Raw genomic sequence first — 27,439 nt, 5'->3', positions numbered from 1 at the left:
CCTGTTGGGGCTATCAATAACCCTAGGCTGAGGTCTCCTCTGCTGGGGCTGGGTGCAGTTGGACAGGACCAAGATGCACACCAAAGTCTGCTTTTCCAAGGCCTGGGTCCTGAAGCAGATCAGGCAAAGACTCAAAGCACTCTGAAGCCTGACTCTACTTGTAGGCTGATTAATCTGATTCTCTTAATGAGCCTCAGGCTGTAGAAACTCCTCTGGGTAGGGTGAGAGATTTTCCAGCAAGGTGGTATAATTGCTTACCCCCCGACCCTTCCACAAAAGCAGCAAACTGCTTGAGAAAGATGTCGTCTGCAGTATGGGGAAATGACTCGGCACAGGAATCCAGAGGGGTGCCATTTGAGCTCTATCTCCAGACCCCACAACCCTAGACTCTCCTCACACAGCTCCAGTCCACTCTGCCCTCCCTCCCTCTGCCTGACCCCAAGGTGAGTGGCTGTACACGAAACTTTGTGCGTTGGCTCTTCAAGAGGGTGCCTGGAGTTCCAGCTGTCTCTCCCTGGCAGACAAAAACTCTGATGCTTTTCACAGTCCGTTGTTATGTGGGCACCCTTCTCAGTTCTGGTGCTCTTGGTAGGCCCCAGAGTCCTCAGTGAGAACCCCCCACAGCTGAGCTATCCTATCGCTCTGGACCTTCAGCTGCTGCCTGTGGGAGCTCAGCCAACCCTCTCGGGCCTCCACACTTCCTACCATTCTCTATGTGGTCTTTACTTTTCCTCCTTGGTTATAAGGGTGCTCTCCAGCTCGTCTTCAGTTGCAGTTGATTATTCAGGATGGCTTTTCTATATTTTAGTTATAATTCCAGTTTGGCAACGGGAGAGTGTCAGTGTAGCTTCCACTGTCTGCTGCAACGTTTAATCTCTTTCTTACACTTCTTAAATACGTTTTAGATTTGACACCTCTGGTGCCAGACTTTGCACTAAGCACCTCCTTCTCCAGGGTAAGAAAACCAACCAAATACTAACTGTGCTACAGGGCTGTTTTGTTTTGAGTTCCTATTTACACATTCCCTTCTTGGACAAGTCAGCTCAAAACTCATTAAGGGAGGCCAAGCAAGGTGGATTGCAGAGTGAGTTGAGCAGGGTAGGGTAGTCACAGCCCAAATAGGGACAAAGGAAGTGCCTGAGGTGGAGAAGACAGCAGGCAGCAAAGTGCCAGAGCCCAGCAGGGTAAGGAGGGCATCCACATAAAATTAGGATGGCTCAACAAGAAGAGTGTCAGAAGCCAGCAGGGTGAGGGCAACCACATGGGAGAACAATGGGAAACAGGCTGTTGGAGCCCTAGAGAGGTAAAGGGGCATGCCTACGAGAGTGCAGCCTCAGAACAGGGGATAGAAGCTTGAATGTACTGTGTACTTTAGTGATCAAAGTAGTATTTAGGGTTTGCCTAGCTTCCCCAGAGCCCTGGTTCCTTTTTCTCTACTTCTCATAACAGCCCCCTCCTCCCCACACCAAAAGGACAATTTTACATTCCTCAAGCAGGCACTTTTTTACACAAAAGTTTCAGAAATGCAATATTCACAGTAAAAAATAAATAAAAGTAGCCTAGCCAGCATGGCTCAGCAGTTGGGCATCGACCTAGGATCCAGGAGCGCAAGGTTCGATTCCTGGTCAGGGACAAGCCCAGGTTGCAGGCTCAATCCCCAGTGGGGGGCATACAGGAGGCTGCCAGTCAATGACTCTCTCATCATTGATTTTTTTTCTCTCTCTCTCCCTCTGCCTTCCTCTCTGAAATCAATAAAGACACATTAAAAAGATAAGTAAAAGTAAATAATAATAATAATAATAATAATAATAATAATTTTAAAAGACAGATCACTGGATTTTACAAAGCATTTTAACAAACCCTAAGTCATTTCTTTTGTCTCATAAACACTCTGTGGGCTGGCTGGGAAGGCATTATTATCCACATTTTACAAACAAGAATATTAAGACTTAGATACTAAGGCCCAAGGCCAAACACAACTATCAATAGCCACTTAGGACTAGAACCCAGTCTTGAGTTCTAGTGTGGTCATTCTACAATACTATGGGTTCATCATTTAAATAACTTTTTCCTTTAGAATGCCCTTTTTCAGTGACATACAATCCTGAGATTTTATTGTGTGGCTCCCATTTCCAGTAAAACCCATTATAAAATATTCTTGCCCAGCCAGGCGTGGCTCAGGGGTTGAGCATCAACCTAGGATCCAGAAGACTGCAGTTCGATTGCTGGTCAAGGCACATGCTCGGTTGCAGGCTCAATCCCCAGTCAGGGGCATGCAGGAGGCAGTCGATCAATGACGACTCTCTCATCATTGATGTTTCAACTCTCTCTCCCTCTCCCTTCCTCTCTCTGAAATCAATAAAGATATATTAAAAAGAAATACTCTTAAGTCCATAACAGAAAAAGTAGGTAATTATCTGCATTACCAAGGATTTCAGAAAAAAGACCACCACAGGTTTTGTTTCAAAGTATACATTACTTTTTCTTTCAATAAAAAACGTGATTTAACTCACGTTAACTAACATGATTTAACTCACGTTAACTAACCATAAAAAATGTGATTTATCTACAACTTTCCAGGAATATGTTCACTTTAAAAAGTTAAATATACAAATAAATTACAACTATTTCCATATTATCTCACTGGATTCACATAAAAGGCCTGCAAAACAGGCAACTTTAGGGAAGAGGATCTAAACACAGATTAAGTGACTTGTATAAAGTAAGTTATAGAGCTGGAACTAGAACCTGCTGGAATTTTCTTACCACTCAAAGGCCTGAATTCAAGCCTGGTTCTGCTATTAAATGTGTAGTTACTTTTTTTATTTTTTTAAAAATATATCTTTATTGATTTCAGAGAGAGGAAAGGAGAGTGAGAGAGTGAGATAGAAACATCAATGATGAGAGAGTCAATGATTGAGCCCGCAACCCGGGCATGTGCCCTGACCGGGAATACAACCCCGATCACCTGGATCCTAGCTCAACGCTCAACTGCTGAGCCACGCCCAGCCAGGCTGTAGTTATTTTTTAAGAAAAGAAGATATTGCCTGAGTCTACCTAACTTTAAGAACTTTGGATATATGGGGACATTTGTAATACTTTCAACAATAAAGATAAATTTTAAAAAACAAAAAAACCCCACTTTGGATGTAAAAGCATGCCTGTTTCCAATCCATATCTTGTTAAAACAAAATGAGAGAAAGAAACATCAATGTGAGAGAGAAATATCAATTGGCTGCCTCCTGCACACTCCCTACCAGAGACTGAGCCAGCAACCCAGGTATGTGCCCTGACCAGGAATCAAACCAGGGACCTCTTGGTGCATGGGACAACATTTAACCAACTGAGCCACACTGGCCAGGGCTTAAAGTATATGTTTTAAACAAAGGTAAGTAAGATAAAGAACAAAATACTTAGGGTATAAACACATGAAGTATCAAAGTTTCTTAAAAACATGATATCATCCAAAAATACAGCATTACTCCTCCAAAGAACAAAATCCAAGGGTGTCCACTAAATCCAAACTCCACAGCTGACTGGCTTTAATGAGGAAACTTTAAAATGACACCCCACTCCAACTCCCCAAAAAGTATAACCTTTGCATAGAGAGTGGGTATTTTAGGCACAAAAAAGAAGTCTAGGTTATATCCTTTGGGACAAATAGCAGGAAAAATTTATGCCTTAAAAATGTTCACATTCTCCCCTGGATGGGTAGCTCAGTTGGTTAGTGTCGTCTCGATATGCCAAGGTTGTGGGTTCGATCCCTGGTCAGGGCACATATGAGAAACAACCAATGAATGCATAAATAAGTGGAGGAATAAATTGATATTTCTCACTCTCCCTTCCCCTACCTCCCCTTTTCTACCCCTCTCTCTCAAGTCAATCAATAACTTTTTTTAAAAATTAGAAAAAAAGTTCACATTCTGATTTTTTAACTACCTCACTTTTGGGACTAAAGAATAAAAAGCTATTATTACTAAATTTGTCATAGCAGTTTTCATTTATTGAATCAACAAAATTTTTACTAAGTGTCTACTATGCTAGGCACTGTTCTAAACCCTGGAGATATACAGCAGTCAATAGGACAGAAATCCTGACCTTGTGGAGTGGAATTTATACTCTAGCAGGACTGATGAACAACACATAAACAGAAATACATTGCAGAAGCTGAAAGAATGGTGGTAAGTTCTACGCGGGGGAGGAGTAAGGGAAATAGACTACTGGGTGTTATTTTATATAGGATGGCTAGAAAAGGCCTCAATGAGTTAATATTAGCCATGGGGGTATCTAAAGGAAGAGTGTTCCAGAAAGAAGGAACAGAGGAAGAGCGATTATTAAGTTTGAGATGCTTCTGAGACATCGAAGGGGAAACACTGAAGAGGTGGTCAGATAAACGAGTCTTGGAGATCGGGGGAGAGGACATACTTGAGATATATCTTTAAATACAGCCTGATATGCCATGACACCAAATGAGACCACCTAGGAAGTCAGTCAATGAAAGAGAAGAAAAGAACTAAAAACTGAGCCCTACGGTCATATAACATTTAGAGACTGAGAAGATTAGAAGGAACTAGCAACAGAGACTGAGAAGAAACAGCCAGTGAGGGAAGAGGTAGTGGTGTTTCAGAAGTGAAGTAAAAAAAGGGTTTGGGGACAGAAGTGATCATCTATGTTAAATTCTGCTACAGGTCCATTAAGAGGGCTGCTAGCCGACTGTTAGATTTAGGAATGCAGATGTGGTAGACTGCAAAAATGGACCACAAATTCTCACACCAAGAGGTAGAGCCTATTGCTCCACCCTTAAAATTGGGCTTGTCTATGGGAATTGCATTGGTGAATAGAACTTCGGCAAACAAAATGCAAGAATAGGCTTGCAAAGTGTTGTGCATTGGGATGTCCCCTCTTTTGCTACTAGAAATTCTTTCACCATGATGTGAATAAGCATGCTGAAATGAAAATACACATGGCCATTGCTCCAGCTGACAGAAAGCCAATGCCTAGACACATGAGTGAGGCCATTCTAGTCAGGAAGACCAGCCAGGTCAGTGCTAACCAGAGGGGCCCCATAGAATTATAACAAATAAAATGGTTTATGTTCTAAGCCACTGAATTTTGGGGTGGTTTGTTTTGAAGCAAAAGCTTGATAAAGACGAGGAGAATGGTGACAGACAAGAGCTATTTCAATGGAGTAGAAGGCATGGAAATCTGGTTAGAGTTGGATTAAGAATGAATGGACAGAAAGAATGGAACACAAGGCCTCTGACTAATCCTCCAGAGGATTCACTTTCTAACAAGGCCATTTCCTCCACCAGGAAACTACACTGTTACATGGTTTACCAGGTGTTCCCTACCTCCTTCCAACAGTGGCACAATGGCAAAATCCTTCTACTGAAGCACTTAACTTAATACATCCAGTTATGATGTTCCAAACACACCTCCTCACAAGATGTGGAGAGGATGGAGGGGTAAGGGAACTACCTATTCTCCTGCTTTACTACCAATAAGTTTTACCAATAAATTTGACTTTATATTTACACCTTCAGAAGGTGAGCAGTATGAGTGTATTTGTATGTATCCACATGAGCACATATGGCTCCCTACAGGGCACCTAACCATCTCTTGACTAGCTTTTACATGCTCATTACTTCTCATTCTCCAGGTAAAATTCTGAAAAAGACTACAATTCCATTTAAAAGCATTTATACAAATATTTAAAACAGCTTTTTAAAATACAAAATATACAAATAACTTACTTGGCAATCCGCAGTTTCCCGACTTCACCTCTTCCAGGGGCTTTAGCCCATTGCTGTGACAAATATTTAGGAACCTAAAACAAAGCAAAGGATTAATAAGACTATGTTTTGAATATTAACAAATCTTTTTAAACATAAAATGATATACTGCTTCTATTTTACTTTCCGCCTATAATAAATAATCATTAATATCAACCTCTCATTATATGTTTTGCACTAGAAGGATATTAAGATATGTAAGAAATGATTTTAGTTCTCAAAGAGCTCGAAGTCAATCAAGTTGGTGACACAAAACTAACACAGGTCAAACAACAATAATGAAGTATTAACTTAGAATTAACTTATGTTCCCAACTAAGTCCAATATAAGTTCAGAGATGAGAAAGGCTACCAGAAAAGACTTCTCAGAGTAGCATAACACTCTGATATAATAATATTTAAGACACCACTGAGTTTAAGATGATTTCAAAAGTTAAGTTTTATGATGGATAAGACTGTAACTCTTACCAATATGCATGATCTGCTGAAATAAAAGAAATTATTAAGTAGCTAACATTTATATAAATACTACTTTTCTGACACTGTTATAGCACTTTCCATATATTTACGTATTTAATGCTCACATTTCTTAGGAATGTACTATTGATTATCCCCATCTGACAGATGGATCTGAACCACCCAGGGATTATATAATTCAGTCAAGGTTATATAATGCAAATGATGGAGCCAGAATTCAAACCCAGGTAATCTGGTTCCAGTATCTATGTAACCAATACACTATATTGTGTCTGTAATTAGATATATGCAATCAGAAAGGTTGTAATTCTAAAATAGTTAAGAAAATGTATGTTGAATCCCTACTGTGTACCTTAACTCACTTCTTCTAAGAAGTAGTTTGAACTCTGGAATCATCACATACCTTTACAGTTATCCTATCGTGAAGAGTAAGATAATATATTAGAGCATGAAGCACAATGCCTTACACAAACAAGTACTCAATGAGTGTCAAGTGTCATTATTTCCCACAATAATCCTGGACTGATTACATGAACATGAATGCATAAATGAGTCAGAGAGAGCTTCCAAAGATAGAAAGGAAAAAAATATCTATTTAGCAAAATTACATTTGCAAAAAGAAACACCTATTAGTAAAATTACAGTCCTTTGGATATAGCAAAAATTCAGGAAATAAAGGGTCAAAAGGAGACTCTCATTTGTCTAATTATGTATATGTATTCTTTGTAATAAAATTTATTAAACAACTATTGTCAGACAATGTGCTAAAAGTTTGGAAAGAGGGAAGGAAGCCAACAGCATCAGGTACCACCCTAGGCATTTTACATCCATTATCCCAATTAACCCTTCAATCACCCCACAAAATCCACGATCATTCACCTCATTCTATAGGTAAAGAAAACTGAGGCTCAAAGGGTTGTAGTAACACATTTAGCTAGTATCAGACACAAAGCTTGACTCCAGATTGGTCTGGTGTCCTCTTCCCTACACCACTAAAGAAGAATATTTAAAAGATCAAAGGGAAATGAGGTTTTGGAGATGCTACATCTTAACAAAATTTCAACACCACTGCACTCCACTTATTCATACAAGCTTAGAGGACTAGGCAAACTCCTTATGGTAACTGTATCTACCTATTTGGTCTCTTTTGATTACGGGTGAGAAGAAAACCCATTAAAGCACACAGAGGATTTACTGACCAGGTAACTGAAAACTCCAGAGGTAGCTTTAAGGTGGCTTGATTAAGGGCTCAAAGATGTCATCAGGACTCTTTCACAATCTTTTACTTCTCTCACTCATGTTGACTCACTTCTGTGTCAGCCTTCCCCTTGTGTAACAAGACAGCTAAAGTAGCTCCAGAAGAACAGGAGTCCTCCTTCTCAAAAGTCCCCAGCAAAAATGTGATTGTCTCTCATGGCTCTGAGTAGGTCATGTGTCCTTCGTTGAGCCGATCATTGAACCCAGAGATGAGATCCCTTCACTGGCAGTTCCCTTTGGGGAGCTGCAGTCACCCCATTAGAATCACACAGAGTGAAAAGGGGATCAGTAATATCCACAAAGTAAAATCAGGGTGCTGTTACAATGTCAGAGTACAGGGTGCTGGTTAATTAAAGAAGTAGGTGTCCACAACATTGCTTGTCAGAATTAAATATAAGATCTAAAATTAATTTGCACAAATACTGTTACAACAAATAAAACATTGAATTCTTGCCTCAATCTTGAAATACTGCCTAACATTAGCTTTTATTTCTTACTTTGTCTTTTTGATTTTTAACTCCATTTAAACTTTGTGTCAATTACCCTAATGCAAAGAAAATGCTACCTTTTGCAGATAGCGGCCTGCTTTACATATAAATCATAAGCTATACAGCCTAATAAAGTTCTTAGGGGGAAGACAGTATCTTTTCATCATATTCCAAGTTACTAGTTCAAATGAGTCCTATATTTAGATGCCCTAAGGCTTCCTCAATAAGTCTCCCTTCCACAATCTGTATTTCAAGCAACCATTCTGGCCACCATTTCCTAACTTCCTGGCTCTCTCCTCAGTACTCAGACTCCAACAATTGTTCCATCACTTCAAATCACTGACTCTAATGTCTTTACACTGTCCCCTATCTGCCAGTCCTCACTTCTCTCTTTAAAGGAACTACATTTCATAGTCCATCATTATAATAATTCCACTGCCCTAATCTCCATCACACTGGCCTGGCCAAACCTTAATCCTGATTAAAGCCAATCTGTAGTACTGTTTATTTATTAATTCATTTATCTATTGATTATTTGATTTGAGTATATTCCTCCTCTTCCACACTTGCACTGATAAGCTGAAGAAAAACTCACAATCATGGTCTCCCCTGAAATATATGGCTACTAACATCAAGTAAGCCCTTTAAGATGCCTGGCAATTTAACTGCACCTACCTAATCAATTCACTCTCCCACTGCAGATGGTCACATGTTCTCTTCACTCCTCAAATCTATATTACCTCTTCCTTCCTCCTCCCTCTGTGCTAATAACCTGATTTCCTCTCTTCCACTGAGGAAAGACAGCAAAGAGAACCGTGCCTAGCCAGACTGGCTCAGCTGTTTGAATGTCGACCCATGCACCAAAATGCTGCTGGTTGGATTCCTGGTCAGGGCACATACGTGGGTTGTGGGTTTGATCCCCAGTCAGAGAGCTTACGGAGGACAACCATTCCAGTCTATGTTTCTCTCTCACATCAATGTCTATGTGTGTGTGTCGGTCTGCCTGTCTGTCTCCCTTCCTCTCTCTAAGCATATCCTCAGGTGAGGATTTAAAAAAAGAGAGCGAGAACGTCTGATGCCACTGAGACAAACCTGCGGCCTTTTACTCTGCTTTCCTCTCTTAAAACAATATGTAAAATATGGCCAATCCCTCAACTTGTACACAAATTTAATTTCTTTCCCTGTAGTCTAAACATCTTTCTTTCAATTCTACCCTTTATCACCCTGGCCAGCGTGGATCAGTGGTTAGAGTGTCTGCTGGGCAACAGAAGGGTCGGGAGTTCAATTCCCAGTCAAGGGCACATACCTGGGTTGCAGGTTCAATTCCTGGCCCCAGCTGGGGCTCGTGTGGAGGCAACCAATCACTGTATCTCTCACACTGATATTTTTTTTCTCTCCCCCCCTTCTACTCTCTAAAAATCAATGAAAAAAGGATTAAAGATGGTGGCAGACTAAGTGAAAGCTACACTGACACTCTCCCGAGACCAACTGTGATTACAACTAAAATACAGAAAAACCATCCTGAATAATCAACTGCAACTGAAGACGAGCTGGAGAGCATTCTCACAACCAAGGAGGAAAAGTGGAGACCAAATAGAGACTGGCAGGAAGTGAGGAGGCCTGAGAGGGCTGGCTGGGCTCCCACAGGCAGCAGCTGAAGGTCCAGAGGGATATCTCAGCTGAGGGGGTTCCCACTGAGGACTCTGGGGCCTACATCCCAGGCTGGGTTTCCCAGCCAAGAGCACCAGAACTGAGAAAGGTGCCCACATAATAACTGACTGTGAAAAGCAGCAGGGTTTTTGTCTGCCAGGGAGAGACAGCTGGAACTCCAGGAACCCTCTTGAAGAGCCAACGCACAAAGTTTTGTGTACAGCCACTCACCTTGGGGTCAGGCAGAGGGAGGGAGGGCAGAGTGGACTGGAGCTGTGTGAGGAGAGTCTAGGGTTGTCGGGTCTGGAGATAGAGCTCAAATGGCACCCCTCTGGATTCCTGTGCCAAGTCATTCCCCCATACTGCAGAGGACATCTTTCACAGGCACACATTTATCTTCCAAGCAGCTTTTGCCTGAGGGGGAAGCAATTGCTCAACCCTACGGAGCTTCTACAGCCTGAGGCTCATTAAGAGAATCAGATTAATCAGCCTGCAGGCAGAGGCAGGCTTCAGAGTGCTTTGAGTCTTTGCCTGATCTGCTTCAGGATCCAGGCCTTGGAAAAGCAGACTTTGGTGTACATCTTGGTCCTGTCTAACTGCACCCAGCCCAGCAGAGGTGACCTCAAGCCAAGGGTTGTTGATAGCTCAAAACAGGGTACTCGGAGCCAGTCACAAACAGCGTCTGACATTGGCCTGCACCAGAGAGACGGGTGAGACTCCAGTCTCTTCCAAAAGACTGAGAGTTCTAGCAAATCTACCTAATACATAGAAACAAACCCAAAAAGGCAGCCAAAATGGGGAGACAGAAAAACAAGCCCCAAATGAAAGAACAAGAGAAGTCTCCAGAAAAAGAGCTAAATGAAATAAACATAAACAATCTAACAGATATAGAGTTCAGAATACTGATTGTAAGGATGCTCAACAGCATGAAAAAAGATATGGAAACTATGAAGGAAATTAAGAATGACATAGCAGAAATAAAGAATATATTGGAAGGAACACACAGCAGATTAGAGGAAGCTGAAGATCAGATCAGTGAATTAGAAGACAGGGTAGAAAAAAATCACTTAGAGATCCAAAAAGAAAAAACAATTAGAAAACAGGACCACAGTCTAAGGGTGCTATGGGACAACATGAAACATAATATTTGCATTATAGGAGTGACAGAAGGGGAAAAGAAAAAGCAAGGGTTAGAGAACCTGTTTGAAGAAATAATGGCAGAAAACTTCCCTAACCTGGTGAAGGAAAAAGTCACACAAGTTCAGGAGGCACAGAGAGTCCCACGCAAGAAGAATCCAAAGAGGCCCGCGCCCAGAGGCCCACATCATAATTAAACTGCCAAAAATTCAAGTCAAAGAGAGAATATTAAAGGCAGCAAGAGAAAAGCAATTTATTACCTACAAAGGAGCTCCAGTAAGGCTGTCAGCTGACTTCTCATCAGAAACTCTACAGGCCAGAAGGGAATGGCATGAAGTATTCAAGATAATGCAAAACAAGGATCTGAAACTAAGACTACTCTATCCAGCAAGGCTATCATTCAAAATAGATGGTGAAATAAAGAGCTTCCCAGACCAAAAAAAAAGGCTAAAGGAGCTTATCACCACCAAACCAGCATTGCAAGAAATGTTAAAGGGACTGCTGTAATAGTAAAAAATAGAGGGAAACATAGTCATAAATAATTAAAATGGCAATAAATAAGGACCTATTAATAATAATCTTAAGGACTTTAAGGCAGCAATCAACAGCAATAGTCACAGTTGTGGACTTTAACACCCCACTGACTTCACTGGATAGATCTCCTAGACAAAAAGGCAACACAGAAACAGTGACTAAATGGCATACTAGATCAGATGGATTTAATTGATATTTACAGAACAGTTCACCCCAAAGCTGCAGAATATACATTCCTCTCAAGTGCACATGGGTCATTCTCAAAGATAAACCATATGTTAGGACACAAAACCAGTCTCTACAAGTTCAAGAAGAGTGAAATCATAGCAAGCATCTCAGATCACAAGAGCATGAAATTAGAAATCAACTACAGTAAAAATACTCAAAAACATTCAAACAGATGGAGGCTAAATAACATGTCATTAAACAATGAATGGGTTACCAATAAGATCAAGAAAGAAATCAAAAACTTGCTGGAAACAAATGAAAATGAACACACAATAACCCAATACCTAGGGGACACAACAAAAGCAGTCCAAAGGGGAAGTTCACGGCACTACAGACCTACCTCAAAAAGCAAGAAAAACTTTTAGTAAACTATCTAACCCTACAACTTAAAAAATTTGAAAGCTCCCCTGTGAAGCCATCTGGACCAGGACTTTTGTTTGCTGCTTCGATTTCATCAGTTGTTATTAACCTATTCAGGTTTTCTGATTCTTCCTGATTCGGTTTTACACAATTTCACTCATATGTGGAATCTAATGAACAAAATAGATCCAGAGACACAGATGCATGGAACAGACTGATGAATCTCAGTAGGAAGGCAGGGGTGGGGAAGTGGGTGTGGAGAGAGTAATCAAAGAACTTATATGCATATATATGCAGAACCCATGGACACAGACAATAGTGTGGTGAAGGCCTGGGGGTGTGCAGGCCGATGGGGGTAGAGGGGATCAATGGGGGGGGAAAGGGAGGAGATCTGTAATACAATAAATATAATTTTTAAAAAGAAAAAATTCAATGGAAAAATATCCTCAGGTGAAGATTAACAACAAAACATTCTACCCTTTCTCTCTTCCATCTCCTTCTCTACTTACTCATTCCCCCACCAGAAAAATGACGAGGAGGAGGAGGAGAGCAGCTAACACTCAGAGTGCTTACTAAATGTGGCAGGGAGACTCTAAGATGTCCCGCAATATCCCCCACCTCCTGATAGTCGCACCATTGCGTAATCTCTCCTTCAATGAGAACAGAACCTGTGACTTACTTCTTTCTATTCAATACAATATGGCAAAGGTGGTGGGATGCTACTTCTGTGATTAGGTGACTTCAGTCTTGCTTCTGATTGTTTTCTAAATTTGCATGCTTTGATGTAGTAAGCTGTCAAGATATACAGGTCCATGTGGCAGGAAACTCAGGGTAGGCTCCAGCCGACAGTCAGCTAGGAATTTAGGCCCTCAGTCCAACAACCCCAGAAGGTTGTTCTGCCAGCCACCAAAGCTTGGAAACAATCCTTCCCCAGTCACAACTTCAGATGAGAATCCAGCCCTGGCTAACACCTTGACTGCAGGCTGTGAGAAACTATGAAGCAGAGGACCCAACTAAGCCATGCTAGGACTCCTGATCAACAAAAACAATGAAATAATAAATGTGTGTTGTTTTAAGCTACTGAGTCTGTGGAAACATTATACAGCAATAGATAAACATTAATGACAAGTACTCTTCTAAATGTTTTCAATATATTAACCATTTAATCCTTATACAATCCTATTATTTTTTCTATTTTACAGATGAGGAAACTGTGGCACAGAGAGGTTAGCAAAGTTGCTCAAGATTACATACCTAGTAAGGCCAGACTAATTCCTTCTGTCCACTAATCCATTTCTCTGCCTCTCTTTTTTTTTTCTCTTAAACTTTTTATTTGAAAAATGTATTTAGAAGTCCAACAAATTTTCAATATAAATTATGACTCTCAAACCCATTCCCATCACTCTAAATATTGTTAAAGTGATGGTAGCACACACATTAGAGAAGGTAGCTACAGGAGAGAAAACCAAGGAAAAAACTGTTCAAAGCATTGGCATAAGAATAAGGCTAACAATCAGGGTGACCAGAGATTTCAGGAGCCCCCATCTTTCCACCCTAGCCTGTCAACCCTTCAGATCTAGTAAAACCCCACGCTACTGAGATACTTTAGGGCAACAAGATGAGCTATTTTCAGAGCAACTGGTTTGACTGGAACAGAGTAAATTGGGAATATTATCTCTATGAGCAACCTTAGACCCTGAAGAACTTTAGGAAATAGACTGAAACTTGAAAAAATTCGAACCTCAGTCACTGTAGGTGGGGGCAAACTGCATGGATGGTGGCATCAGCAGAGTGGATCCTCATTCCCACATTCCTGCCGCCCACTATCACCAAACAGAATGCTTCCGGTTACTGAGTTACTGAGACCCCTGCCTTCCGGACACAGAGCAGGCAGGAGCTCATCTGTCCTACCTTCCTAATCTCCCTATAAGGAAGGGGCCAGAACAAAAAACACCTGAGAAAACTGAAAGTGTCTAAAGACCCTGCTCCTCCATTACTTTCCCACCTAAAGCAGACTCTTCGGCCAGGTGGAGAGTGGGACCTGTTCTTCAGACAAAACTCCCTGAGTCTTATTTGTGTCTGGTTCCAGGACTAGGGAATAGGAATAGAGCTTAAAATTTGGGGAGGACAGCACTGGGGTGTCTGCGACTCTACTGCTTTTCTCTCCTTCCTTCCCCAGTCCCACCATTGCAGGAACCTCTCCACTGAGCAAGGGAGAAGCATTGTACTTGTTCACCACAGAAACAACCCATTCAAGCACGAGCAACACAACGAATAAAGGATTGCTTGGAGACTATGTGCAGCCCTATGAAGCCTACTTTACAGGGGGTCTAGTTCATCAAGCCTCAGACTTAGGATAAATAATGGGATGGGGGTAAGGTGGGGGATAGAAATCATTTAAGAGAAAAATATGTTGACTCCAGAGCACTCGCTCTCACCTGGGGGTGCTTTGCCCCCTGGGAGGCACTTGGCAACATCTGGGGACATTTTTGATTGTCATAACTAGGGTGGGTCAGGGACACTGTTAAACACTCTATAATGCACAGGACAGTCCCCCATTACTAAGAATTATCCAGCCCAAAATGTGAAAAGTCTCCAGACTGAGAAACCTTGCTCTGAGTGTCTCCCTACTCCCAGGTTGTGAGGATCATAAGATTCCTAAACTCACAGATGATCGTTTTCAACCAATTTATCTCCCTACCTTCCATCCTCAATGGTTAGGAAGTCCACTCTGAGACATAACTCCTAGTTTTGCTACATTCTGGGCTTCTCTCCAGATCCTTCTTCCTCCTCTCACCTGGGCCAGCAGGGAGGTTGGCAGAGGGCAGGCCAGGTCCCTAAGACCTAACTGGAATGTCATCAGGTTAAGATCCATCTCTTACCTTAGGTCTTACTCAATGGGAAACAGTAAGTTTCTAACAGGGATGAGGTTAAGGACAGAGGTAGTAGTGGGGTGAGCGTAATTAAGAGAACTCATCATAAACTTTTAATTTAAGAAAAGATACTGGGGAGTTAGCAATGCTACAAAAACAGGGCTAGAGGCCTAACTAGAGAAAGATGCTGGTATTGGCAGAGAGATTAAAAAGTTGTAAGCTTAAGGTCTGAGATTTAAAGAGAATAGACTAGGCAGTGGTCAACCTCCCAGGCCCTGCTTGACGTCCGCTTCAGGTCATTCCAGGAGGAAGGAGAAGGGCAGGGAGGTAGGGAGCTTTTCAGCAAAGCCAGCTTCAGCTTGGTAACCTCACCCACCTGCCAGATAAGGAGTTCCAGGTTAATAGTTTAAAAAAGGTGGCACCCAGACCGTCATTCAGGAGAAGGGAACTCATTCCAGGTTTCCAGAAACTCCTATTTCAGATCTGAGAGTGTCCAGGGCTTCAGCTGAGCTCCTCTGGCCAACCAGTAGTCATTTGGTCAGTCCTGCTGCCTTGACCCCATCTCCAGGAGGGGCTATAGCCAGAGGGAGTAGAGGGAGTCCAGCCCCCAAGCCTTTTGAGGCACTATCAGGCAGATAAGGAAAAAAAGGGCCCTGGGGACACTGGTTCTAGGAGGGTTCTCGTGGGGGTAGCATCTCTTCTGGGCTGGGCACAGAATGGAGACTTCATACAGCAGAACCATTCCTGTTGGAGCTACAAGCCCCTAGAATTGCTCCATGGCCTGTCTCGGTTTCCCTTGGATCTCATCTGCTCCTGAACTGCACCTGTCATGGCAAGTCCATCTCCGGCCTCCATCTCCCCAGAGCCAATGTGAGTCAGGTGGACAAAATTCATTGGTTCCCCAATCATGGTCCGGTCGATCCGTCTCCTCTTCTTCTACGGCTGGGGTTTCTCTACCACGCAGCAGCCCAGTCTGTGCCAAAATTCACTCATGTTCCCTGATGGTTCCAGTTTCACTCCTCTGCCAGAGGCCCCAGAGGGCTCTTGCTCTGGTGCCTTGACCGCCCACTCTTCACTCCCTTCAGGCGTTACAATACCCTGGGTTCACTCAGCAAGGCGGGGCTAGAGAAAGTAGAGTCCTCAGAACCCTTGGCTGAGCAGTAAAGGTCAATGTCTCACACCCTGAGAAGCTGGCAGGGACAGAGAATGAAGCGGGCAGGCAGGCACAAGGTTACGTCTTCCTCAGGCTTGGAACCCTGCTCTGCTCCGGCATCGAGGCGCCCGGCTGCAGCTTGTGGGGGGCTCCCGGACTCGCTACTCGGTGCGGTGGGGAGCCGAGGGCGGGCCGGCCTCTGCCTCTCTTAACAGTAAAGGTCTTTGAAAGAGTTGTCTCTGCTGGCTGACTAGAGTTTCTCCTCTGCCATTTGCTATACTCTGCACAGGCTTTCCTCTGCTACTCCACTTCAGTGTGAAATGGATGACCATGGCTAACAAAGATCTCTATATTGCCAAGTCAATGTTTAGTCCTCATCTTACACACCTATCAATCGACCACATCTGAGAACTGTTTCCTCCTCCTTCAAACACTTCCTTCACTAGGCTTCAAGTCACCACAATCTCTCCTGATTCTCCTGCTACTTCTCTGGACTCCCTTTTTTAGTTTCCACACATCTAGATTCTAACCTCTTAACTTCAGAGGGCTCTAGTTTCAGTCCTCGGGACTCTCTTCTCTAGCCACACTCAATTCTATGGAGTCTCATCCAGTCTCATGGCTTTAAATACCATCACTCTCCTCCAAAGTCCCAACTTACATATCTAACTGCCTACTCAAACTCTCCATATGAATATTCAGTTGACATTTAAAACTTAAAATCTACACCAGAAATCCTATTTCTCCCTCATAAACCCGCTCCTCCAAGTTTCCATATCTCAGTAAAAGTCAACTCCATTCTTCTGGGCTCTCAGTCTGAAACCTTGGGAGTTACTCTGAATAGCTCCTTTTTTTTTCTTCTTCTTCTCACATTCCACATCCAGTCAACTGACACACCTATCAGCAATACCTTCAAATTATATCCAGACTCCAGCCCCCTCTCATCAATTCCAAGGTTACAATCCCAGTCCAAACCACCATCATCTCTTGTTACTGTAATAGCTTCCTGATTTCCTTCCTTCTATTCCTGTACATGTCCAGTTTATTCTCAATACAGCAGCCAGAATAACCATCTTAAAACATGAGTCAGATAGATGATGGTGTTCTGCTCAAAGCCTTATGATTTATTTGACATCTACATAGTACTAACTATGTGCCAGATACTTTCTAAGCACTCTACAAATATTACTTCACTTGATCCTCATAACAACTCTATTATTATCCCACTTGCAGATGAAATAATGGAGGCATCAAAGAGTTATTTGCCCAAGGTCTCACAATTACTAGTGATGAAACCAGGATTCTAACTTAACCAGTGTAGCTCCATAATCACCATGCCATGTTGCCTCTCTATGGCTACTGGCTTCCCATGTCACTCAGGGTAAAATCCTGTAAAGTCTTAGATGACTCAGCCCCCTGCTATGCATTGGCCTCATCTCCTATTACTGTCTCACTCACTTGATTATAACTATACAGATCTGTGAACATTCCCAACACCATACATCTGAGAACCTTTGATTTGCTGTTAATTCTGTCTGGAATACTCTTTCCCCCAATATCTGCAAGGCATGGCACCTAATTTCCTTTAGATCCACGTTATTAGTGAGGCCCTTCCTCACCCTATTTAACAGAGAATAGTTTTATATCTTTTATCTTGATTTATTTCTTTAGCACACTTATCACCTGCTATATATATATATTTGTTTACTGTCTATTGTCTAGTAGAATGTAATCTGCATGAGGCAGATATTTTGTGTTTTGTTTACTGCTGTATCCCTATCATCTACAATAGCCTGGTACATAGTAAAAGCAGAGCTGTTATTTTAATGACTGGATATTGTTGAAGAAACATTAGCTAATGTTAACATAATAACAATGATAGTATTATTGGGATATACCTAGGATACAGAATTTAATTTTAATAAACCTCACTGCATTCTCAGAGGGAAACTTATTTCAAGATCTACCTTAAAGTAAGGGGAGGATTAGGGGAAATGCCAGCAGTGGAGGGGCACATACATTTTCTAACCCGCCACTGTCCCCTCATTGCTGGTTCCTTGAAATGCTGTTAAGATAAAGGGAAGACAAGAATGTTTCAGAGCATTGGAACTCTTTTTTTTTTCCATCTTCACCTGAGGATATGCTTTTATTGATTTTTAGAGAGAGGAAGGGAGAGGGAGAAACATTGATCAGTTGCCTCCTGTATGTGCTCCAACGAGGACTGAACCCCCAACCTAGGTATGTGTCATGACCAGAAATCAAAACCACAACCTTTTGGAGTATGGGAGGACGCTCCAACCAACTGAGCCACCCCGCCAGGGCTGAGCCTTGGAACTCTTGGATGACACCACACTTCTTCAATACATTAACCAGCTCAGGAGACTATAATCAAACTGCTGGGGACTACAATCTAGGCATCAAACAAGAAAAGGAGTATAATAACCATATAGCATAAACTGAAACAAATTTAAGAATTAAATTCAGTAAATTGTACCCAATATAAACAATTGCCAACTTAAAAAAAAAAGATGATGTTCCAGAAGTTAATAAAAACAAGTTTGGAACTCATACTACATTGTAATCATTATTATAATAGAATTGTAGATTCCCAGGTAAACCCACCAGTTTATTTAATTCAAAAGGTTGCCAAAATCCTACACCTTTGCAATGAAAAACAGAAAAAAATGAGGATAGTGTGTCAATCATACATAACACTCTATACTGTGATATGATACCCATTTCCCCATTTAGGACTGAAGGACTATTCCCCCAGCTGTGGTGAGTGTGGTCAAATAGCTTTTAGCCCTCTTTGGAATTGCCTCCACTGAGGAGAGGCACCTTGGCCAAGATCACACATTCTTTGCAAACCACATGCAAAGACTGGTAGACACAGGGTATAGCTCGCCCCAACTCAGGACAGCTGGAGAGCTGCCTGTAGAATTGTCCTCAGCTTTCCTTGAGCTGCATCATACCCTCTGCTCAATCCTGCTTAAGTCCTTTTTCCTCCGCAGATGGTGATCTCAAGAGCACTCCCTAATAAACCCCTGCATGTTAATCTCCATATCAGAACCAGCTTCCCAGGGAGCCCAATCTATAACAGGTAACTCCCATGTTTTCCTAAAAGTCAACAGATGGAGCCGATGAGACCCAAGTTCATAGAAATGAAGTTCCTACCTCACCTCTGTTCTACAGGGAAATCACTTAATAGAGAGACCCAAGAGGGGGAAAAAACATTTTCTATTCCTGGTATAAGCTTTGTAGCCAAAGAGACTTAGATCTGAATCACATTCTAGGTTTGGACAAGATAATTAACCTCCCTAAGCCTTAATTTTACCATCTGAAAAATATAATTAATACCTACTTCACAGGTTTGCTTTGGCTTTGTAAAATACTTAATACATAAGAAATTTAAGTTCCTTTTTATCCTGCTAGGCTTTGGGATGTCACCCATCCCAGTTTCATGTCTCCCTGGTATAAAGCTTTCTCTTTGGCAGCTAATGTCCAACTGCTTACCTGTCTGTGAAATAACAAAAACTGAGCTTGGTGACATTTGAGTTGTTGACAAAGCACATAATATTTCTAGGGGATGCTGTCCATCCCTCCTGTCCTGATCCTCTCCTCCAACAAATATTAGTCAAAATGCTTGTAAGAGGAAGATTAATTGGGCTAGAAACATCTTTTTGCTGGCTAAAAAGTTGTTGATTAGACCTCCTACAGTTCTTGTTAATACTTCCACCCGTCCATTCCCAAAAAAGAGAAAGCATTTCTTATATCTCTGGCCCCACCACTCCTAGTAACCTTGCCAGCTTTATCTCCTCTTCTTCCTCATCATGTACTTTACACTCCAGCTAACTATACTAGAGAAGATGATTTTTCCAAAAGTCTAAACATTGGAAGCCAAACAAAAGAACTATGCTAAAATATTTTTAAACATCACCCAACACTGGAGGGTGGAGTAGACACGTTTTCTCCCTACCACTGTTATTTCATTTTCAGTTACAGTTGACATACATTATCATATTAGCTTCAGGTGTACACTCCAGTGATCAGATATTACATAACTTAATAAGTGATCATCCCAATAAATCTCATACCCATCTGACTACAGTTACTAGATTATTGACTCTATTCCTTATGCTGTACTCTACATCCCCATGACTATTCTGTAATAATCGATTTGTACTTCTTAATCCCCTCACCTTTTTCACCCATCCCCCCCATAACCACCCTCCCATCTGGCAACCCTCAAAACAGTTTGTGTATCATAAGTCTGTTTCTGTTCTCCTTGTGCATTTATTTTGTTTTTCAGATTCAATTGTTGATAGATATGTATTTATTGCCATTTTATTGTTCATATTTTTTACCTTTTTCTTCTTCTTAAAGAAGACTCTTTAACACTGCATATAATACTGGTTTGGGGGTGATGAACTCCTTTAGATTTTTCTTGTCTGGGAAGCTCTTTATCTGTCCTTCAGTTCTAAATGACAGCTTTGCAGGGTAGAGTAATATTGGTTGTAGGTCCTTGCTTTTCATCACTTTTAATAGTTCTTGCCACTCCCTTCTGTCTTGCAAAGTTTCTGTTGAGAAATCAGCTGACAGTCTTATGGGAAGTTCCCTTGTAGGTAACTAACTGCTTTTCTCTTGTGGCTTTTACGATTTTCTCTGTATTTAACCTGTGGCATTTTAATTATGCTGTGTCTTGGTGTGGACCTCTTTGGGTTCATCTTGTTTGGAACTCTCTGTGCTTCCTGGATGTGTATGTCTATTTCCAGGTTAGGGAAGTTTTCTGTCATTATTTTTCAAATAGGTTTTCAATTTCTTGCTCTCTTTCTCCTCCTTATGGTATCCCCATGATGCAAATGTTGGTACCCTTGAAATTGTCCCAGAGGCTCCTTACACAATCCTCATTTTTCTGGCTTATTTTTTCTTTATGCTGTTCTGATTGGCCGTTTTTTTCTTCCTTATATTCCAAATCACTGATTTGATTCTTGGTTTCATCTACTTTACTGTTGATTCCATGTAAATTATTCTTTATTTCAGTTAGTGTATCCTTCTTTTCTGACTGGTCCTTTTTAATGCTGTTGAGGTTCTCACTAAATTCATTGAGCATCCTTATAACCAGTGTTTTGAACTTTGCCTCTAGTAGAGTTCTAAATAACTAAATAAAATGGAGACAAGCAGTCTCCATTTTATTTAGTTATTTTTCTAGTTTTGTTCTGTTCTTTCATTTGGGCCATGTTTGTCTCCTCATGTCTGCCCACAGCCTCCCTATGTTTGTTTCTATGTATTAAGTAGAGCTGCTATGTCTCCCAGGCTTGGTAGTGTGGCCTAATATAGTAGGTGTTCTGTAGGGTCAGTGGCACAACCTCCCTGATGACCCCAGCTGAGCACTTGAGGTGCACCCCCCCCCATGTGGGCTTTACTCTCCTATTGTAGTTGAACCTTGATTGATGTTGGCTCATCAATGGGAGGGATTTACCCAGGCTTATCAGCTGCAAGGACTGACTCTGACTATGACCACTGACCACTGACCACTGACCTCCACCACAGTGAAAGATCAACTGTGCAGGGGACCACTACACGGAGCAGGACTTACTTCAGCAGGGCTCTGACATCCACTGAGTCCAACCCTTGAGTATATTGCTTGTGCAGGTGTTTGGGTGGTGGTGCTTCGACATGACCTGAAGTTCTCCACTGGGTGTGCTGGCTCTGTGGCCTCCTGGGAGGTGCAGGTCAAGGTCAACCACCACCTGTGTTCTGCCCCAGGGCCACCTGGCATGAGGTACAAAGTGTTCTGCAGATGGCTGCTTCTTGTGCTGGGCTTGGAGGTGGCCAAGCTGTGAACCAAGGCTGGCTCTGCTAGTGCCAGGCCTGGGGCCACTTAGTGAGATATATAGGGTTCCCTGAGGCCAGATGCTGCTTGTTTCTGAGATCTTACGAAAATCAGAAGCAAGAACCAAGACAGGCATTTGTATGAAAAAGCCCCTGGAAACAGCTTGGATGGGCCTAAAAGTTGGGTGAGGTGGGGCCTCAGGGAATCACAGAGTGGGGCCAACAGCATAGCCTGGTTGATGGAGTCTCAGGGTTGATGGAGTCTCAATATGGGACCCATCTGCTGGCTTTGTGGGGGAGGGGATCATCAAAGGAATAATGGTTTTTGCTAGCACTTCTGTCTGAGAGAAAGCTGCCCCTCCAGCTCTTGCCTTGATGCCAAACAATTAAGTTCCTCCCTGTATGTCTCTGGTGCCTTTCACGCTGCTGCCCCTCCACTGTAACTCACCTAATTTGCAACAAATTATCCAGAAAGATCAGAACTCAGGTGTTATTTATAAATGAGAAATATTAATGTGTATAGAGCAGCAATTTTCAACCTTTTCCATATCTCATGGCACACATAAACTAATTACTAAAATTCTGTGGCACACTAAAAAAATATATTTTTTGCTAATCTGACAAAAAATAGGTATAATTTAAAAAATAAATAAATAAAATATGATCACAAAAAAAGGTATAATTTCAAATGATTTTTTAAAAAAAATTGACGATAATAGTAATTACCTACCTTTTTTGCTCCCAAGTGACTTTTTAAAAAATCAGGTCCTACCCTGGCTGATTTGGCTCAGTGGTAAGAGCATCAGCTCTCAGACCACAAGGTTGCAGTTTGATTCCCGGTCAAGGGCACATGCATTGGTTTCAGGTTCAATCCTGGCCCCAGTGAGGGCTCTGTGGGAGCCGATCCATGTTTCTCTCTCTGTCTGTTTCATTCCCTTCCTCTCACTCTAGAAATCAATGGAAAAAATATCCTCAGGTGAGGATTAAAAAAAAAAGAAAAAATCAGGTGCCCAGCCCTGCTGGTTTGGCTCAGTGGTTGAGTATCAACCCATGAACCAAGAGGTCACCAGTTCGATTCCAGGTCAGGGCACATGCCTGGGTTGTGGGCTTGATCCCCAGTGGGGGGTGTGCAGGAGGGAGTCTCTCAATGTGATGTTTCTCTCTCATCGATGTTTCCCCCTTTCTTCTCCCCCTTTCTTCCTCTCTCTCTAAAATCAATAAAAACATGTTTTTAAAAATCAGGTGCATATACTTATATATAAGGATTTCTGGTAACAAGAATTAACCAATCAGAAGCAAACTTATTATGCAACATGACCAATAAGATGCAACTCTACTGCATGACCTATATATTTATGGTTCAAGACAGGGTATTCACACCAGACAGCTACTGTTGTATTGGCTGTTGTCACTTTTTTCTTTGACAATCTAAGGGAAAAGAGGTCAGTGCCCCTGACTAAACAGACAGGTATTGAATGTTTTAAAAATTCTTTCGGGCCCAGCAGGCGTGGCTCAGTGGTTGAGCGTCAACCTATGAACTGGGAGGTCACAGTTTGATTCCCAGTCAGGGCACATACCTGGGTTTTGGGCTCGATCCCCAGTAGGGGGTGTGCAGGAAGCAGCAGATCAATGACTCTCTCTCATCATTTTTGTTTCTATCTTTCTCTCCCTCTCTCTTCCTCTCTCTAAAGTCAATAAAAACATATTTTAAAAAATTCTTGCAACACACTGGTTGAAAATCATTGGTATAGAGAAAAGACTGAAATCGGTATGTAGTTCTATTCGCAAATTCTGACTGGATAAGAATAAAGATACACTTTCTAAGCAAATATTATATTTTAATATCACACAAAGGAAGCTGAAAATGAAATTCACCATTTCAATTTGATTCACTCATATAAATTATTCCTATAATTCAGAGATGAAAATCCAAGTATGCTCAAGATACAGGCATGAAAATCACAGTGGATATTAACACTAGCGCAAATAAAACAAGTACAAACTATGTAACAGGTGTGCAAATCAAACCCATTGTCTATTAGAACTCCTTTAACTAGAGCAGAAATAAAAGTTGTCAAATAAAGGGGGAACAAGAATGGATTTTAGAAGAAAAAGTGTTTGCTAGCAATTCCTGTCCTCTTAGAGATAAGGTTGAAAGAGGACAAGAACTGATAAGCAAGTCCTTTCACACCCTGGAAAGATTTGCAATCCTGTTATGTATTTTCTCTGATACATAAGATTAGAAAAAGAAATGCTGAATGCCAAGTTGATGTGAGGAAACAATGATAGTGCAAAGAATAAATAATGAAACATTACAATTACCTTTATAAAACAAGAACAAATCACTGGCTCGAGTTCTTTTTAAAGAGATAAAATGTTTTCAAATGGCTATATGAGATCTTTTTTTAACTTCTTCATTTTAGATTCATTACATTCTTTCACATTCTCATCAATCACCAAATCCTAACAACTTACTGAAAAAATTTCCCTAACTTCTCAGGCTTCACTGTCACATACCTATGAGCCTATGATAATTTCCTGATTTTGTCTCTGCTTATCTTCCCCTCAAGTTTAATTTTTTTCCTGAAACATTTGCATCCCTGCCTTACTCAAAACCCTCCAAAAGGTTCCTCACTTTCTATAGATTAAAGATATTCCCATTTCACAATATGAGTATGTGGTCCCAACCTTTTTTTACACAGCCCCTCTGCTCTAGGCATAATAATCTCCTCTTTGTTTTCCAGGACACACCATGTTAATATGCATTTCAGTGTTGTATCTTTGTTCCACTCTCCATGGTATACTATGCTATGCCTCTGTCTGCCCATGCAAATCCTGTAAGTCAAACATTTACTGAGCATTTATTGTGCTCCAATCACAAATGCATCATCTCAAGTTCTACCATTTTTTCAAGCTCTTTCTTTCAGTCTGCAAGGGAGATCTCCTCCCTAATGTTTCTCCTCCATTTAGCACAGAGGAGAAATGTTCATTTGCTCCATCTTTTCAAGTCATACTGATATAGCTGTGATAAGCCAAGTGAGTACCAGAAACTAAGGCTACAGTTGAAGAGTAAGACATTCCATTCATTCATTCATTCAACACATACCTGTTGAGCAATCACCATGTGCCAAACACAATTCTGGGTTTGACAGGTGCTCATGGAATGTGACTGCGTATGCCCGTAGGTGTGCAAGCACTGGGGAGAGGGAGGTAACCAACTGAACACATGAACACAGAATCACTTCAGACTGTGAAAAGTGCTTTGAAGAATAATTTAAGGCAGGTTTGACATAGTAGTGAATGATGAGCTATTTTAGAGAGGTGGAAAGGAAGGGCCTTTCAGATTTACTTCATAACCCAGCCATGTGATAAAAGTTTTTCAAAATTTAACAAACCATTTTACTTAAGGTTCAAAGGCTCATAATCACATTTTGAACAAGCATATATTTTATGTAACTCATAAGAAACAACAATCGGCGATATGAAAACAGTAAGACACAAATACTGTGCTAAGAGCTAACCAAGACTGCTCTCTTTACAAAAAAACTTTCTTTTGACAGTCTGTTTCAGGAGACCCAGTCGTGTTCTAAAAGAACACTCCAATCCAATGGCCTCTTCTTCCATGAGCTCAGAGCTTTCTCAGCTCTCCTGAGACCCACGAAGGGCCATCAACCCAAGAGAGCGCTTCAAGGGTACGCAGCGATCAGTTCTACTTTCTGGCGGAGAAATTGTACAGGAAGCAGACACTCTCCACTTCCTTTACAGGCTCATGACTAAAATCAGTTTTACCAAAGGAAATTCTGCAGTCTGGAGCAAAATGCACCGCTCAAATGGGGACACCAAGACAGGGCCCCACAAAAAACAGGTCGTGGGGAATGGAAATCCACTCCAGGCAGGTTCGGACTCTGGCTGAAATACACTGTGGTTCCCTGAACTAATTTCCTCGTCTGCAAATAAGCATAACAATGAGTCATGCCTCTCAAGATATTGGAAGGTGACGGTAAAGAAATTTAAAAGGTACACGAAGCGTGGAGGTCTCAAGTAACGTAAACTACTAATATAAGAGGAGCGCAAGTGAGAGGAGAGCGAACATACCTTGACCAGCCACACTCCGGTGTTCTGTTTGGCGCCGGTCAGGTCAAGTTCCCCACGCTCGGCCATGGGTCTGTCGCCGGTGGAGGCGTGCGACCCACAGCAGCAGCTCCGGGAGCTGGGGGGGCTGCGGGGCGAGCGTCCGGGGGCACAAGGAAAGCCGCGGTGAGAGGCGGACGGTGGAGCGCCGGCACCCACCTACCCGGAAGCTGGGAACCCCGCGAAACAGTAACACGCCGCTGGGAGCCGGAAACTGCGCTTGCGCGCTACTACGGTCGGTACGGCTCGCTGGTGGAGACAAACTTCCCAGATGCGCAACTTCTTGAGTGGGTGTGGCTACTGGTGCTGTCCTGGTCTGAGTGTTTAAACGTAGAATGGGATGGGCCAAAACGTCAGCAGTGCGTTTAAGGACTCGGTGAACAAAACTAAAAAAAGGAAGTCTCAAAACAGAAAAATAAGGTTCAAAGAGACAAAGACTGTCAGTGTATGTCCAATCCTGGCTAAGGAGAGACAGCATTTGGAGGACAGTGTTGCAGTAATAAACAGAGTAAGTGAGTTAGCACAAGTGGGCACTGGGATCAGACTTAGTAGCCCTGGGTATACTCAAAACACGCTGTTTCTAGACCTGGAAAAAAAGCAATGTCTCTACTGAGAGGCTACCCTGAGCACCTCTGATTAAGCATGCAGAGCACACCCCTTTCAGACTCCAAAACATGAGTCCATGTGACTAGGTTAGTGATAGCAGACATGTAAGAGACAAACTTGATTGTTAAACTCCCCTGATTAAAGTCCCCCCCCGCCTCTAAAATAAAATTCAGTCCTCTCTACTTCGATCTCTGCCACTCAGTCCAACACACATCCAACTACACTGAACCCATCAGATCTTCCCAAACATGTCAGTATCTTCCTCAATATTTTCAGAGCCTCTGCATACTCAATTTTCTTAGATGCTCTATTCTGCCCTTACCCTCACTCTCACCCTGTCCTCTGATTGGCAAACTCCTACTTAGATCTCAAGATTAATAGAAATGTCACATCCTCTGAGACCTTTTATCAACTCCCCCAGACGAAGTTTGTTTTGCTTCACATTGAGTTATAATATACATGTTTACATACTGCCTGTGCTTTCTAGTCTATGAGCTCCTCCTAGGTTGAAATAGTACTTTATTCCTTTTATATCCACATCATATAGCACAGTGCTATTGACTAATTTCAATAGGTTTTGGCTGAATGAACATTTGTTGAAGAAAAACAAACAGTAAGATGTTGTAAGAATAGCAAGTAATGTATTGAGTCATGCATCCAATCCATGCACATAATTGAAGAAATTCCATGTCTGTGAGCATAGGGCCAGGAAATCCATTAGGTCTCTGAGATCATCTGGGAAAACTAATAGGAAAGATGGAAGACCATGTGTTGAAAAGAAAGTTTGCATTCTTGTATCACAGCTTGAGGGTGGGCCTTAAAACATATAAAGGACAAGTGGGAGAAGAGAGCTGCTTAGCTTTGATCAAACACAAGGAATAAATTTAAATATGAGACCATGAAAGAAGGAAATTAAACTAGCCTG

The 27,439-nt window shown here is 41.8% G+C and overlaps 1 protein-coding gene and 1 pseudogene across 2 annotated transcripts in view; both read right to left on the bottom strand.

Moving 5' to 3' along the window:
• Positions 1-26,139, bottom strand: part of GTF2F2 (general transcription factor IIF subunit 2) — a 135,563-nt gene extending 109,424 nt beyond the window's left edge. The window contains exons 1-2 of the mRNA XM_081124600.1: positions 25,873-26,139; positions 5,754-5,827 (exon numbers count right to left, since the gene is read on the bottom strand). Of these exons, the coding sequence (XP_080980726.1) occupies positions 5,754-5,827; positions 25,873-25,938 (140 nt within the window). The 5' untranslated portion in view covers positions 25,939-26,139. The remainder of the gene's footprint in view (positions 1-5,753; positions 5,828-25,872) is intronic.
• Positions 15,285-15,929, bottom strand: LOC308552384 (CDC42 small effector protein 1 pseudogene; annotated as a pseudogene). The gene has a single exon. The product of its transcript is annotated as a CDC42 small effector protein 1 pseudogene (transcript).
• Positions 26,140-27,439: the final 1,300 nt, after the last annotated feature.

Source organism: Miniopterus schreibersii (assembly GCF_964146895.1).
Source record: "Miniopterus schreibersii genome assembly, chromosome: 2".
Lineage (NCBI taxonomy): Eukaryota > Metazoa > Chordata > Mammalia > Chiroptera > Miniopteridae > Miniopterus > Miniopterus schreibersii.
The sequence above is the reverse complement of the archived record's forward strand: the minus strand, read 5'-3'. Positions and strand labels throughout refer to the sequence as shown.